The following is a 16,562-nucleotide window of genomic DNA, read 5'->3' as shown; positions in this document are numbered from 1 at the left end:
AACCACCTACAAATCAGATGTCGCACAAGTGGACCTCAGGGACGACAGTACAAGTTTTTGCCATAGTCTATGAGGCCTATATGATGTGACGTATACATTCAGTTATGCATTGTATCTGAATAAATTTGCATATCTCTGCAACTATTTTATGGTTGTTAAACTACTGTCATATATGCCTATGCGAGGCAAGTCATGTTTTGTATGTCTATGTTCTTTTCTTCCCTTCTTTTAATTGTCAATCAATAAGAATGATACTTTTTAATTAACCACTGCCTATAAAGTCCATATTTCCCCAACCATTTCCAATTTGCAAGGTGTAAGTTTGCTTACCTTTTTGACATGAAAATAAAATAATAATTTTGAAAATTTGTACTGTTGATGTATACTATGATGTTAGAATTTATTCATGGAAAGGTTCACTTGGACAATTTGCTTTTTTTTTTGTGTTTCAGTAATATCTCTGCAGATGACATGCTGTATACAGAGACTGACTTGGAGGAAAGCATGGACAAAATTGAGACCATCAATTTCCATGAAGTGAAAGAAGTAGCTGGAATCAAATTCTGGTGCTACCATGCTGGCCATGTTTTGGGAGCTGCCATGTTTATGATAGAAATTGCAGGTGTCAAAGTGAGTAATATATTGCAGGAAAGCTATGTGTTGAATATTTTGGAGCCCTAGGCCATCTTGTAGCTGTAACTGCTATTTACTCTTTGGAGTACTAGTGAAAGTTTTTCCTTTAAATATTATTTCTTTGGAGTAACAGGACTATAAGGCTTTTGGCATTTCTCTTCCTCTTACTTCTCTGCTAAACTTGCATGTTCATGCTGTTTCAAAAAGGGTTTGAATCCACAGTTTTAGGTATTAGTCTGCAGCTAATGCACCTTCAAAGGTAGAGGATAACAAAACCATGTCTCTGAAAATAGTTACTTTATAGACTTGACATGGTTTTCCGTGCTGATTAAAGGATATGCTTTCCTGACCAGGTCAGACTGTGCCCCACACAAGACCATAATATCACACTAGAACTAGAACTTATTTGCCATGAGCATTTGTAGATCCTAAAGTGCTTTATTAATTCAGTTGGCAAATGAGCTGGTAGGAATGTATCAGGACCTGATTTTCAATGAAATAATTTTTTTAAACTTTCAAATTTGTACAGCTTACATTCTCATGTTTATAATGTGCCCAGCTGTGTAATATTTACTGTATCTATGTTGTCTCCAAATGTAAACCATATGTGAACCTATATCAGTCTTGTGCATGTTTTACTAATCTTTCAATCTCTCATTCAGATGTAGACTACAATCACAAAAGTGTCTTCTATGTTTTAGTAAAATCAAATTTTTTTTTTTCAAAGTTTATATTTCCTCTGATTTTCTAGTTGCTGTACACTGGTGATTTCTCCAGACAGGAGGACAGACATCTAATGGCAGCTGAAATCCCTAATATCAAGCCAGATATTCTCATTATTGTATGTATTGCTTTATTTTATTTATTAGTGGGGTACTCATAACTAAGTCTGTTTTTTTTGTTTTTTTTTTTGTGTAAACAAAAATAAAAATAAGTGCTAGACCATGGTTATTTAAAAGATGATCAGGAGACTATCTGCTGGCGATGTTAGGACTTAGTGCCGGTTCACATTTGTGCGATCACAGAGATCGCATGTAATTCGCAGCGCACTGCTCCTAAAATTACATGCGATCTCTGTGCGGTGCAGATTCAGCCATACAGTTTGTATGGCTGAATTCACACCGCAATCGCACTAAAAGATGCACAGGACCCTTTTTTTGGTCCGCAGCAGAATCGGATCTCATGGTGGTTCACACTAGTGCGATCCAATTCTGTGCGAACTCTCAGATTACACTGCGATATGCGATCTGATCTGGGGGTGTCGTTAACTTTTTTAATTGACACCCCCAGCGTATCGCATATTGCAGTGTGAACTGCCAGGGGTGCGGATGCGATGCGGGAACACGCATATTCGCAGCGTTCCCGCATCGCACAAATGTGAACCGGGACTTAGTCCTAGATAAATACTCCTTTTCAAAACAAAGCGGTCAACCAGATGTGAGTGTTACAGTGACATCCGTTACTAATGGGGGAAATTACTGTGCATCTTTTATTACTTTATGTGCCTTGTACTTTTGATGGGTGGGTTTACAATTTTTAACTTCAATACTATACAGGAGCGCTAAGACACTTTTTGTCTGTTTTCAGGAGTCCACATATGGCACACACATACATGAAAAGCGAGAGGAGAGGGAAGCACGTTTCTGTAACACTGTGCATGATATTGTAAACCGAGGAGGAAGAGCCCTCATTCCTGTGTTTGCTCTGGGGAGAGCACAGGAACTTCTGTTGATACTGGGTAAGGCAGATATTAGATACGCTTATATTTAAAGAGGCAATATTAAATAACAAAAATGGTCCTAAACTGGCTGCAGAAAATTTTGAGGACTGCCTTTTTTGGCGTTCTAAAAATGCCAGTTACTTGACTGATATACTAAGACTAGGTTTGATTCATTATTTACCACTGACCAAGAACAATTATGTATATGTTCTTTTATGTGTTTGCCAACAGAAAAGAAAAAAGGGGAATAAACTGTGGTGCTTCATTTGTGATCTAAGCTGTGGTCTCCAAACTGCAGCCCAGGGGACAGATATGGCCTTTGCTTGCTTTTATCTGGCCCTAGGGGACACCATTTTATCCATTGATACCAACAATGGGGCATAATTCCCCTCCACTGACACCAATGAAGGGGCACAATTCCTCCCAATGACACCAAAAGTGAAGCACAATTCCTCCCAATGACACCAACAGTGGAGCACAATTCCTGCCAATGACACAGACAGTGGAGCACAATTCCGGCCAATGACACCAACAGTGGAGCACAATTCCGGCCAATGACACCAACAGTGGAGCACAATTCCTGCCAATGACCCCAACAGTGGAGCACAATTCCTGCCAATGACACCAACAGTGGAGCACAATTCCTGCCAATGACACCAACAGTGGGGCACAATTCCTCCCAATGACACCAACAGTGGAGCATAATTCCTCCCAATGACACCAACAGTGGGGCACAATTCCTCCCAATGACACCAACAGTGGAGCACAATTCCTCCCAATGACACCAACAGTGGAGCACAATTCCTCCCAATGACACCAACAGTGGAGCACAATTCCTCCCAATGACACCAACAGTGGGGCACAATTCCTCCCAATGACACCAACAGTGGGGCACAATTCCTCCCAATGACACCAACAGTGGGGCACAATTCCTGCCAATGACACCAACAGTGGAGCACAATTCCTGCCAATGACACCAACAGTGGAGCACAATTCCTGCCAATGACACCAACAGTGGGGCACAATTCCTCCCAATGACACCAACAGTGGGGCACAATTCCTCCCAATGACACCAACAGTGGGGCACAATTCCTCCCAATGACACCAACAGTGGGGCACAATTCCTCCCAATGACACCAACAGTGGGGCACAATTCCTCCCAATGACACCAACAGTGGGGCACAATTCCTCCCAATGACACCAACAGTGGGGCACAATTCCTCCCAATGACACCAACAGTGGGGCACAATTCCTCCCAATGACACCAACAGTGGGGCACAATTCCTCCCAATGACACCAACAGTGGGGCACAATTCCTCCCAATGACACCAACAGTGGGGCACAATTCCTCCCAATGACACCAACAGTGGGGCACAATTCCTCCCAATGACACCAACAGCGGGGCACAATTCCTCCCAATGACACCAACAGCGGGGCACAATTCCTCCCAATGACACCAACAGCGGGGCACAATTCCTCCCAATGACACCAACAGCGGGGCACAATTCCTCCCAATGACACCAACAGCGGGGCACAATTCCTCCCAATGACACCAACAGCGGGGCACAATTCCTCCCAATGACACCAACAGCGGGGAACAATTTCTCACGACACCAATGATGGTGCACAATTCCTTCCAATTACTCAAATAATGGGGCACGGTTACTCCCACTGACACCAATGATGAGGCACAATTACTCCCACTGAAACAAACAATCGGGCGTTATTTTTTCCCACTGACGTCGGGACCTTTTCGCCTCCCAATAGCCACAGTCCGGCCCCCCCTAAAATCTTAAGGATAGTAAACTGACCCTTTGTTTAGAAAGTTTGGAGACCCCTGCCTTAGAGGGTCAAGTGATAGAATTACTGCATTGGATCGTTTGTATTGACACTCGTGTAACAACATTATTAAGTATTCTTTTACAAAGAGCTGTCATTAGTTTCTCATATGCTGTCAACAGTACCAAACTGGAATGGGGTATGCAATTAAAACTTTTTTTAAGGTACTCTTTAACACTATACTATTATGAATGTTCATTTTGCATCACTGGAATGTTCCTAGAGTGTGTACTATATGTTCTGTACTGTATTTCTATAATAATCACAGTTTTTTATGTTTTTGCATGTACTTCTTTTAGATGAATACTGGCAGAACCATCCTGAGCTCCATGACATCCCTATCTACTATGCCTCTTCCCTGGCAAAGAAATGTATGGCTGTCTACCAGACCTATGTCAATGCCATGAACGACAAAATCCGCAAACAGATTAACATCAACAACCCCTTCGTCTTTAAACACATCAGCAATCTCAAGGTGTTTTTTTTTCTCCAAGTACCTTAAAGTGTATATCTTAGGCTTGGTTTACACTGGGGCGACCTGTCAGGCGACTTAGTCCCCTGACAAGTTACGCTCCATTCAATGTAATGGAACCGCTCTAATTGGAGAGACTTAAGTCGCTAAGACTTAGAAAAAGGTTCCTGCACTACTTGGGGGTGACTTCAGAGCGACTTGCATTGACTTCTGTTAAAGATGTCGTTGGCAAGTCGCATTGAAGTCCCGCTGTGCTGCGCGGCTTCAAAGTCAGGTGACTTTAAAGCCACGCTAGTCTGAACCAAGACTTGGTGTCTGAGAAAAAATAACATTCAGAAGATCTCTTTAAGTAATTCACATTCCCCTATATTTGTCTCTTTAAAAATGCTGCAAGTACAGAAAAATACTATTGGAAGCTGTATTAAACCCCAAAAAATATTTGTATCATGCCAATCAGCCATAACGTTATGACCACCCACCTAATATTGAGTAGGTCCCCCCTGTATGCCACCAAAACAGCCCTGACCCGTTGAGGCATAGATGCCGCTAGACCTCTGAAGGTATGCTTTGATATCTGGTGGCAAGCCGTCAGTAGCAGATCCTTTAAGTCCTGAAAGGTGGGGCCTTCTGGGGAATACTGTTTGCAATAAGACGTATACTTGGTAAGCGACAATGTTGAGGTGGGTGGTATGAGTCAAAGTAACATCCACGTAAATGGCAGGACCCAAGGTTTCTCAGCAGAACATTGCCCATTGCATCACACTGCCTAGGGTTTATGCTGTCCGTATAAAGTCAGGCATAATTTTGCCTAGATTTGAATGCTTGAAAAAGAAGACTAGAAGTGTTGCATAAAGCAGCCAATCAGATTTGATTAAATCTTCTCAACTGAAATTAACTGGTGGCAGTATGGAAAATAGTGGGCTTTTTGTAAAGGAACATGTGCCTGACTGGTGTTTGGGGTCAGCCACTAATTGTGCTGAGTAATATTTGTAACCGGAGAACTTGTAAAACACAAAATGTAATGCTACATGAGATCCTTTTTGAAAGTTACTTTCAGATTTTATTTTGAAGTTTGTTAGAAATCATCAACATTTTGTATTTCTGTCTATTAATGTGCATGCTCAGTGTATGTTGCATTTCTATTTTTAGAGCATGGATCATTTTGATGACATCGGACCCAGTGTGGTAATGGCCTCCCCTGGTATGATGCAGAGTGGTCTCTCTCGTGAGCTGTTTGAGAGCTGGTGTACAGACAAGAGAAATGGAGTCATTATTGCAGGATACTGTGTAGAAGGTACCCTGGCAAAAGTGAGTACATGAGCCATGCATGTGTCTGCCATTATGTCGAGGTTTTTCTGAAAATGTGCAGAATGTCAGAAACCTAAATTGGAAATTTTGAACTTTGTGCTGGCTTTAAGTGATATTAAAGGCTTTCCTTTTTTTGTCATACTCGCCTGCTCTGTGGTTTTGCACAGAGCAGCCCGCATCCTCCTCTTGGGTCCCTTGCCAGCGGTCCTGGCCCGTCCTTTATGCGGTCATGAAAAACCTGGAACAGTCATGGAATTTTAAAATGGCAATTTCCAGGCCTGGAAAAGTTTTGGAAAAAATTGAACCCACAAAGTTTTGTAAAAGTCATGGAAATTTGTTTCACAATCACTGTATATTCGAATATGCTGAAAATCGAGAAAGGCGCAACTCAGTGTAGCAGATGTCAATAATTTTTTGACACACGTTAAAAACTCACATGGAGGTAAGCGTCTATCTTCATAGCTCAGCGTCCTTCCGGGTCTGCGGTTTTTCCGTCCCTGAGGCTGACCAGCAGCCGGGAGATGACACTAGGGGAGAACCAATCGGGGGACTCAGTCAGATCGAGGCAGTGGTGAAGCGCATACCTCACTGGAGGGCCGCACGAATGTGATGTGGGGGGGGGGGCGGTAACCGGTTTTCGTGAACCGCTCCAGCTATGAAGATAGACGCTTACCTCCATGTAAGGTTTTTAATATGTGTCAATAAAATTATTTACATCTGCTACACTGAGTGGTGCCTTTCTCTCTTTCCTGCCTGTTCGTGGAACTGTTGCTTCGGCCTAACAAAGAGCTGCCCTCGATGTAAGCGCGCTGCATTTGTGCATCTGTGCCATCCATACCAGTCTGGCTGCACCTTATCCATCATGAACTGAAGCTTGATCCCCAAGCAGGAGCGCCCATCAAATCTTTTTCTTTCTCCAGTATATTCGAATATAGTTGATAATATTGGTTAAATTACAATAGTTACATAGACATTTCATGAAACATTAGGTCATGAATATTTACTTGAAGTCATGGAATTTTATTGGTAAAAATGTGTACGAACCCTGCCCCGGAGCAAGCAGCTCGCAATGGGGACACCCAAGCAGGCTCGTTCCCAAGCCACAGTTCTGCACGTCCATTTACACACAGAGCCAGGGTTTGCCCCCCCCCCCCCCTGAAAATGCACGAAGATGAAAAAAAAAACCTTGAACCTTTAGAACCACTTGAGTATTTATGACTTCAGTTAGAAGACGGTGATATCAGAAATATGCTGGAACTTCATATTTCCTTCTTAAAGTTTGTTTTCTTCCTTCCACCCCCCCCCCCTCCAGTGCCACATTTGGCACTTTTCAGGGGGGAGCGGGTACCTGTTTTTGACAGGTACCCCTCCCCACTTCTGGGAGACCGCGCCACAGCGAGATTCCTCAGAAGTTCGGCACCCCTCCTCCTTCCTCTGCCGCCGGGCCAGTTAGAAAGCGCAGCGCGCTTCGCACAATAGGGGCTTCACTGCCTTTTTCTTTCGCCACAAATGGCGGCGGCAGCACCTGACAGCCGATCAGAAAATCAGCTGGGGTGCCGACATTGCGGGATCCCTGGACAGGTAAGTGTCCTAAAATTTAGCAGTTACAGTATTTGTAGCTGCTGACTTTATATTCTTTGGTGGGGGGCGGAACTCGTCTTTAAATTAAATTGGGACTAGCTCCCCTTTGAAGTACATATAGCCTAAGTAACCCTTTCTGCCATTTAAGAGTGTTTGCCGGTTTTATAGCGGCACTGAGGTGCATATACTATTATATAATAAGAATATGTAGATCACATGTACACCTTATTCACTAGCATACACTTTGCTAGGTGAACACTCTCTCTACTTCTTTAGTAAATCAGTCCCATTGTCTAATGTGGATATTTTTAATAACCTTTTAACCTTTTGACTTGTTGCTACGAATTTCCATATCCCTGACACATTAGTTTATTTGTTAGTGGTATCAGCAAGTAGTGCAGATAAATTAACTGTGGAAAGGAGTTCCACATCTTTACATCTCTTAAAGGTTATATTCTTTTACTTTAAATATATATTATTGGCATTTATGGAAATACGGTTATGCAATACAAATTTGTGTATACCACCTTATAGTTCTACGGTTTTAGTGACCTTTAGTAAATTTTAAATCTGTATTTGTGCATTTAAGCAGATGTGTGAAAAGTTAAATATAAAACTGAACCATTGTTATCATATTATCTTTCCCCAGCATATCATGTCTGAACCTGAGGAAGTCACCACTATGTCTGGACAGAAGCTGCCTCTAAAGATGTCCGTAGATTATATCTCATTCTCAGCACATACAGACTACCAACAGACCAGTGAGTTCATCCGTGCCCTCAAACCTCCCCATGTGGTAAGTGAATCCCTATGCTAGTGTATACTTCCTGTGCCTTGACAGCATAATCTTCCTTTTGAACAAGTGAAAATAATGGAAAACCCATTCAAGGGAATCGGTCATCAATACTTTTCTACTGGAAGCTGCCATTTTGTGACTTACAAGCTATATACTATTTCCAGGGCAGTCATCTGACTTGGTAACTCTGAACTGGTCCCTCGCTACCCTATAATGAGTATAAAGCTTTTCTACAGGACTTTACTTCCATGACAGATTACCGTTGGTAAAAGTTATTATATTGGTGGAACATAATATGCAGCATCCAATGGAGTTCCTTGTTTTACAGATCTTGGTACATGGGGAACAGAATGAAATGGCCCGTCTTAAAGCTGCAATTATCCGGGAATACGAGGACAATGAGGAAGTTGATATTGAAGTTCACAACCCTAGAAATACAGAGGCAGTGTCTCTAAACTTCAGAGGAGAGAAGTTAGCTAAGGTAAGCCATGGTACATGAGGGGCTAAAGCACCACATAGTAATTTAGGTCATGGAGGTCATGGCAATGGTGTTCTGTAGAGCTACTTAACTGACATGGTTTATTTTCTGATGTCTCCTAGGATGGTTTCCTCCTAAACTCAGGAGTTTTTTTTAGAAATCGTGTTGCCTATAACAAGAGATCCCTAAGAGCCTGAGTCTTCCTACATGTTAGGAAATTAGATGAGGAAAATCTACAGCTTTCATAAAAAGAGTTTGATATGTGCAATAAGAGAGATCTGTTGTTTCTCCTAATTCACAGCTGTCCTGTACACTGTGCTGTGTTTTCATAAAGGATAAGTTCACCTTTTCAGAAAAAAATATTAAATGCACATTTTTTTGTAGTTAAAAAAATGTGCAGTTATTTTTTGTTGCAGGACCCTGTAAAGCAGGGATCTCCAAACGACGGCCCTCCAGCTGTTACAGAACTACACATCCCATGAGGCATTGTAAAACTCTGACATTCACAGACATGACTAGGCATGATGGGAATTGTAGTTCCTGAACAACTGGAGGGCCATAGTTTGAAGACCCCTGCTGTAAAGCATATTACACTAGCGATCAGCAGATCGCTGTTGCCATGCAGGTCTCCTGCAAACCTGTCTGTGCATCTGCTTCCTCGTACCAGGTTCGGGGAGGTGCGGGGGTTGGTGCATTCATAACATGTTACACCTCGAATATGGGTGTAAAGTTATGAAAGGTGAATTTATCCTTTAACCACTTTACCGCTGCTCACTAGAGCTCTACTGCGGCAAAGTGGCGGGATAACGTCTGGCGACGTAGACCTACGTCGCCAGACATTCCCCTCTCTCGCTCCCCCTGTATTCAGTCACAGCGGGAGTCGGGCCAGGGGAGGAGCGGCGGTGATCACCGCTGCTCTTCCCCGATCGTCGGGGAATCGAGTGTGGAGATCCCCCCGCTTGTGTAAACAAAGCGGGCGGATCTCCTAAGTGACAGGCAGGGTCAGATTGCAGGGTTCAGCATAGCTGAACCTGCGATCTGTCCCTGTGTCACTCAGTCCCCTCCCCCCACACACGTTAGTAAGCACCAGGCATACATTAACCTCTTGATCACCAATAAAAAGTAACCCCTTCCCTGCCAGTGTCATCTTTACAGTAACAGTGCATATTTATAGCGCTGATTACTGTAGTAATGTCACTGGTACCCCCAAAAGTGTCAAAAATGTCAGTCAAGGGTCCGATCTGTCCGCCGCAATGTCGCAGTCCCGCAAAAAAAAATCGCAGATCGCTGCCATTACTCGTTAAAAAAAAGAAAAAAACACCAAAAACGACAGAAATCTTTCCCTTAGTAAACGCAATAACTTTTGCGCAAACCAATCAAAATACGCTTATTGCGATTTTTTTTTTTTTTTTTTTTTTTTTTTTTTTTTTTTTTTACCAAAAATATGTAGCAGAAAACAAATTGGCCTAAAATGATAAAAAATTTAGATTTTTTTAAATTTTTTTGGGGGGGAATTTCATATAAAAAAATGTAAAAAATATTGTTATTTTTTCAAAATTGTCACTCTTTTTTTTGTTTATAGCGCAAAAAGTAAAAATCGTACAGGTGATCAAATACCACCAAAAGAAAGCTCTGTTTGTGGGGAAAAAAAGGACGTAAATTTCGTTTGAGTACAGCGTTGCATGACCGCGCAATTGTCAGTTAAAGTCGCACAGTACCGAATCGCAAAAAGTGGCCCAGACGTAAGACAGCAAAATCCTCCGGTGGTAAAGTGGTCATTCAGTGTTATCAGCTCAGTGTTTTCACCAAGGTCCAGGCTCTGTTCCTGCTTAACCTGGGTATTCCTGTTATAGATTACCTGGACAGCTTACTTCTGAGGAGGAAATCCACTTTGCTCTTGGAAACCAAGCTGTCCCTAGCTTGCAGAAGTGGGCCCTAGTCCCAACTAAGAGGTTGGACTATTTAGGTCTGAACCTGGAAACCATCCAAGCGAGAGTGATTTCCCCCCCCCCCCCCCCTCCAGACAAATGTCTTGCTCAAGACTGACAAATCCCTCTATTTGCTTTTGTGTGAGGGTTCCGGAAAAGATGGTAACCTCCTTTTGAGGCAGTGCTCTTTGTCCAGTTTCATTTCAAGCCCCTCCAACAGAATGTCTTAGTGGCATGGGGACAAGAGGACACTGTCATTGGATTCCCTGATGCTGTTACACCCCAGTGCGAGACTCTGGACTGGTGGATCTCCTCACAGAAGCTGGAGATAGGGAAACCATTTCTTCCTCTGTTCTAAAGGGACCTGACAACGGGTGCTAGCCTGGTGGGCTGGAGTCCAGGGGAAGTAGTCCCCACAGGAGAGGTCATTGCCCATCAATATTCTGGAATTGAGGGGGATTTATCTTGCCCTGCTACATTGGTCATTACAGCTGAAGGGCCTTCCCGAAAGGGTTAAGTCAGACAACGCCATGGCGGTGGCATACATAAATCAAGGAATCACCAGAAGTCGGGCTGCTAAAGAAGAAGTGAATCTCCTTCACTTGTGACAGAATTTTGTGCTCCTGCACTGTCCTTGTCCACGTTCCAGGTGTGGAAATTTTTTGCAGGAGGGTTTTCACAGCCAACAGCAACTTTCTTCCAGGGTGTGGACTCAAGGAAATCTGACAATGGAAGGGAATCTCAGATGTGGATCTTCCTGTGTCCAGGTCCAATCAAAAGCTGGACAGGTTCATCTCCAGGACCAGGGATCCTGAAGTGTTTACAGTGGATGCTCTGTTGACATGGTGGGACCAGTTCTCCCTAAATTATGCTTTACCCAGTATTACAGTTTGTACCTCATCTGTTTTGCTGGATTCAAGTGGAAGGAATTCTGGTGATTCTGATCCCCTGGCCTAGGAGAACATTGTACTCTGACATTGTGAACATGTAGCAGACAACCCTTGGACCCTTCTGAATCGCCCCAACTTCCTGTTGCAAGGTCTGATCTTTCCATCCTTCTTTGCATTCTGCTTTAATGGCATGGCTGTTGAAGCCAGGTTCCTTAGAGACAGGGGAGCCTTTGTTTCAGTCATTCCTTCCCTGCTGAGAGATAGGAAAGCGATTTCAAGGAAAATTTACCACAGGACTTGAAAGACTTAGTTTGCCTGATGTAAAAATTGGGGTTTTCATGCTCTTAAGAATGTTTTGGGCAGGACTCTGGCTTTTGTCCAACTTTAGTTGATCTGGGACTGGCCTTGGGTAGGATCAAGGGTCAAAATTCAGCCTTGGCAATTTCAAAGGCCGATTTGCGTCTCATTCCTAAGTGTGTGCCTTTGTGCAAGGTGTCGCATGTATTGTTTCACCAGTTGATGGTGAAACAGTTTATGGTGACTCCGTAAGACCTCAACTTGGTGCTTTCTGTATTACGGAAGTATCCATCTGAACCTATCCAGGATATCCCTTTTGTCCTTCTGAATCGGAAGGTTTTTTTCTGGTTGCCATTACTTCAGCTTTGAGAGTTTTGGAATTGGCTGCTCTTACCTGTAATAAACAATTCTCGGTGCTACCCCAAAATAAGGTGGTTCTGCAGCCTCAGGTGTCCCTTTCACCTAAGGTGGTCTCTTCATTCCATCTCAATCCGGACATTGTGTTGCCTTCCTTCTGTCCTAAACCTCAGCAGCTGGAGGGGTTGTTGTGTGTGCCATCAAGTGTTCTCTGAATTCAACTGCTGCAATTTCATTCTGATTCCCTTTGTGCTTCTTAAATGCTTCTTAAATGCCCAAGGAAGGGTTACACAGCTTCCAACCATTTCTCGACAGATCTGTCAGCTTATTTCTTTTACAAAGCTTTACCAACTGGATGTTCAAGCTGTGAAGGATGCTTCTTTTCGGTTGGGGAGTTTTGCAGGTTGCTGTATGAGGTTCTAACCTTTTGAGGCCTGTTGGCTGTTTCTTGCTGAGCATATAAAGACGAAACATGGGAGCATGTGCATGTATTGAAAAGATGTACTGCATGTTTTTGTTTGTTTTTTAATGCCTTTTTTTTTTTTTTTTTGTAAGGTTATGGGCTGTCTTGCAGATAAGAAACCAGAACAGGGTCAAAGAATTTCGGGAATCCTTGTTAAGAGAAACTTTAACTATCACATCCTTTCTCCAAGTGACCTTGCCAGTAAGTACATTTGCAGAATTTTGCTTTGTAGTATTTCCAAGTACAGTACATGAATACCTGTGTTCTCCATCATATATTAGAAACTTCAGACTTTAACCTATCAAACATTCAGTCCTTTTTGTATTTTACAATGCAAAGGGGTGCATATTACCCTTTAACCACTTCTGTACTGCTGTATTGTAAAATAACTATAGGAAGGTGATTGTCTATTTCTGGAGTGCAATTTATAAATTGCACTTAAAGGCTTTTGTACTGCCTTTTTGTTTGAAAGCCGGAGGACATGTGGACTGCAAGAGCCCTGGCTATCGCCCCCGCAGCCCATTGAAATGGCAAGTCTGTCTTCTGCGGTGGCAGAGGGTACTTGTTATTTATTCATTCACAGGAATCTGTGAATATAAGATGCTGCTGTGTAGCCGAAGCCCCACACAGCCACGCTGTTTTTAAAAAAGTGACAGTGGGCATGGAGAAAATAACCGCTGCCCACTGTTGCAAGGAGAGGTGGGGATCAGGGGAAGAGGAGGCAGAAGTTAGAGCATGTTACACCTTATATACAGATGTAATATGTAACATGCTCCAAAGGTGAACTTATCCTTTAAGAAATAGCCCTCAGTCAGCCAACGTGCCTCTTATTGTCTGTGAACCGAGCCATCATCAGACAGCATGGTTCATAGACCAGATGTACAGGACTAATCTAAGTGCCTCTGTCCCGCTGTCATGACCAATCACAGCAATCACAAAGTGAGCACACTTTGATGAACGTGCACTCATGCTCCGAAACCGGTTACCGCCCCCCTCGTCATCACGTTCATGCGGCCCTCCAATGACTATGCGCTTCACCGCTGCCTCGATCAGAAGTTAGTCCCTGATTGGTTCTCTAGTGTCATCTCTCGGCTGCTGCTGGCTAGTCTCAGGGAAAAATCACGGACCCAGAAGGACACCTACCTCCTATGCAGATAGATGCTTACACCATGTAAAATGTGTCAATAAAATTATTAAGCATCTGCTACACAGTGGCGCCTTTGTCTTTTCTGCCTGTTCGTGGGACTGTGGCTTCGACCTACAAAGAGTAAGCGCGGCATATTTGGGCAATCTGTGCCATCCACCAGTCCGGCTGCACCTTCATGACTGCCTGAACTGAAGCTTTATCCCCAAGCAGGAACACCCATTAATCTTTTTTCTCCAGTAGTCTAATATAAGAGTAAGCGCCGCATTTGTGCATCTGTGCCATCCATACCAGTCCGGCTGCACCTCCATCATGACTGCCTGAACTGAAGCTTTATCCCCAAGCAGGAGCGCCTATTAATCTTCTTCCTCCAGTATATTGGTCAAATTACAATAGTTAACTTTATGGGGGTAACGCAGTTTCAGCTAACGTTAGTGTGTTGCAATGCCAGGGAAATGCAGCTTTAGGTCCCTTTCACGGCGGTGGACTCCGTTTATCTCAGTGGGGGATCGATCCGTCGATCCCCTGCTGAGCAGGCGGATGGCAGCTGTGTCTCCGCGCTGTGTGCTGAGACAGAGCTGTCAGGTCCCGCTGTTCTCTATGGGGAAATCGGATGGGAACGGCACGTCTGTCCATTCTCATCCAATCCGATCCGCTGGACGGGTGGAAAATAGGGTTTCCATCCGTCCAGATTTGACGGATCGGATGTCAGCGAACATGTCTCCGTTGACATCCGATGCCCCATAGAGATGCATGGGGCATCCGTTCAGATCCGCCATAAAAACGGACTAGCGGATCTGACGGTCTGCCTGTGTGAAAGGGGCCTTAAAAATGTATGGCTTCATGATGAAAAGTATGAGAGGTGGCTGGAGAAAGATCAGCACCCGGGATGTGCTAAATGTACACTGTGTCGTAAAACGTTTGACATTTCAAACATGGGAGAGGCAGCGCTGTCTAGCCACGCTAAAGGTGCAAAGCACCAGTCTGCAGCTGTGTGCTCGACAGCTTCCAATCCGATCTCTGGCTTTTTCGCCCATGCACCTGAAGTGACTCCGGCTCCCAGCTTACTTACTTGTAGTCATGGAAAAGGTCATGGAATTTTATTGGTAAAAATGTGTATAAACCCTGAACCAGTGTTTGAGGGACCTTTCCCATACTTGATGTAGCTCACTGTGGGTGTTGGATGAAAATGTTGTATATCTGCTTTAGTGTATGTTATGTATTAAATAGCCTCTTTCTCTCTTCGCCTTCCAGGACAGCCCAACATGAGAGAGATGATAGGCTCCTCCCTACTGGAAACACAATCAATTTACAATTTGTTAAAAGGCCCCACCTTTCCCTTGCCCCTCAATTTAGATTGTGTTTTTTCCTACAGCGAAACGTTTGTTTTGTTCTACTGACCTAATGACTTGGAAGTCTGACGGTCACCCTGTGAGCCGGGTTCAGTAAATTGCCTTGAGAGCTGAACTCTACCTGCCGCCTCCTCAGGCTTCTCACAGGTCGCCCCCATGCATACATGCCTTCGGTCACCTGGGGTGCCCCTCTAGGCTTGTCTCCGGCGCCAGCAGCTCTCCTCCACAGAAGGTTTTTTGAAAAGCCCGCCAATTGGGTGCCTCAAGCCTCATCTTGGAACCGGAACTTCCGGCGTGACATCAGGACTAGCCGCACAGCGATGCGGAAGAAGAAAAGTGTGGAGGAGACGCTGGACCCGCTTACTAGCGGGAAAGCTGACTCCCAGGCTACAGGAGCCCGGACAGCTGCAGGGGAAATGAAGCCCTCCACAACCCACCTTCCGGAGAAGGAGGATGGGAGGCCGGTCCAGGTGTCGGCAGCCAAACCCAGGTCGGAACCGGGTAAGTGCTGGAAAATATCCTTGCATGTTATTTAAAGACTGCTGGTGCTGACAAAAATATGCCTGGAAAAGTCCAGTTTCCCTGACCTTAGTCGGACTTACTTCGTGTCCTTTCTATGGTCCATGTATGTACTTATGGAAGAGTGATACCTGGTTATTTCTGTTTGTATCCTCTCTTCCAGAGTCCCAGAGCGGTTCGCAAGAGACCTCTACTACCACCCCAGCACTATCAGCAGGCTCTGTTACCTCTAAGAAGTGTGGTAATTGTGGGGATAGATTATCCAGTTCCCACTCCAAGCCCTTCTGCTATAAGTGCATCTATAAATTAGCGGGTAAAGAGGCTTTGGGTCTAATGAAAGACTTCTTGAAGTCTGTACAGGAAGAAATGCTGACTACGATTCAGTCAGTACGTTCTTCATTAGGAACCCCCCAAACCTTAGAGCCCAGTGAACTTGCATTAGTGGAGGGTACCTCCTCCCAGGAAAGCTCACTGTCCAGGGCTGAACCTTCGGGGGTTCTTACCCATATCCCAAAACCTCCCCTCAACACAGCCTAGAGAGTAAAGAGTAGAGGTAAACCGCTCAGACTCCCAAACCAGTTCAGATGGTGAAGGAGACAGGGACTCAGAAGAACCAGACAAAGTAGAACCAACTAGGAATTTATTTGGTTTGGAAAATATGCAGGGACTCCTTCAGGCCATTTATGCCTCTGAAGAGATACCTGAAATTCCAAAAGAAACCTCAGCCCAGGATAGACTCTATAAAGGTCTAGGAAATAGTCCCTCTAGAGTTTTACCTATCCATC

At 44.1% G+C, this 16,562-nt stretch overlaps 1 protein-coding gene across 1 annotated transcript in view; it reads left to right on the top strand.

Moving 5' to 3' along the window:
* Nucleotides 1–16,562, top strand: part of CPSF3 (cleavage and polyadenylation specific factor 3) — a 62,323-nt gene that overhangs the window by 8,993 nt on the left and 36,768 nt on the right. The window contains exons 5-12 of the mRNA XM_082249963.1: nt 453–630; nt 1,385–1,474; nt 2,221–2,371; nt 4,492–4,667; nt 5,814–5,972; nt 8,203–8,349; nt 8,678–8,830; nt 12,855–12,963. Of these exons, the coding sequence (XP_082106089.1) occupies nt 453–630; nt 1,385–1,474; nt 2,221–2,371; nt 4,492–4,667; nt 5,814–5,972; nt 8,203–8,349; nt 8,678–8,830; nt 12,855–12,963 (1,163 nt within the window). The remainder of the gene's footprint in view (nt 1–452; nt 631–1,384; nt 1,475–2,220; nt 2,372–4,491; nt 4,668–5,813; nt 5,973–8,202; nt 8,350–8,677; nt 8,831–12,854; nt 12,964–16,562) is intronic.

The sequence above is a fragment of the Pelophylax lessonae genome, assembly GCF_965119305.1.
Source record: "Pelophylax lessonae genome assembly, chromosome: 3".
Lineage (NCBI taxonomy): Eukaryota > Metazoa > Chordata > Amphibia > Anura > Ranidae > Pelophylax > Pelophylax lessonae.
The sequence above is the reverse complement of the archived record's forward strand: the minus strand, read 5'-3'. Positions and strand labels throughout refer to the sequence as shown.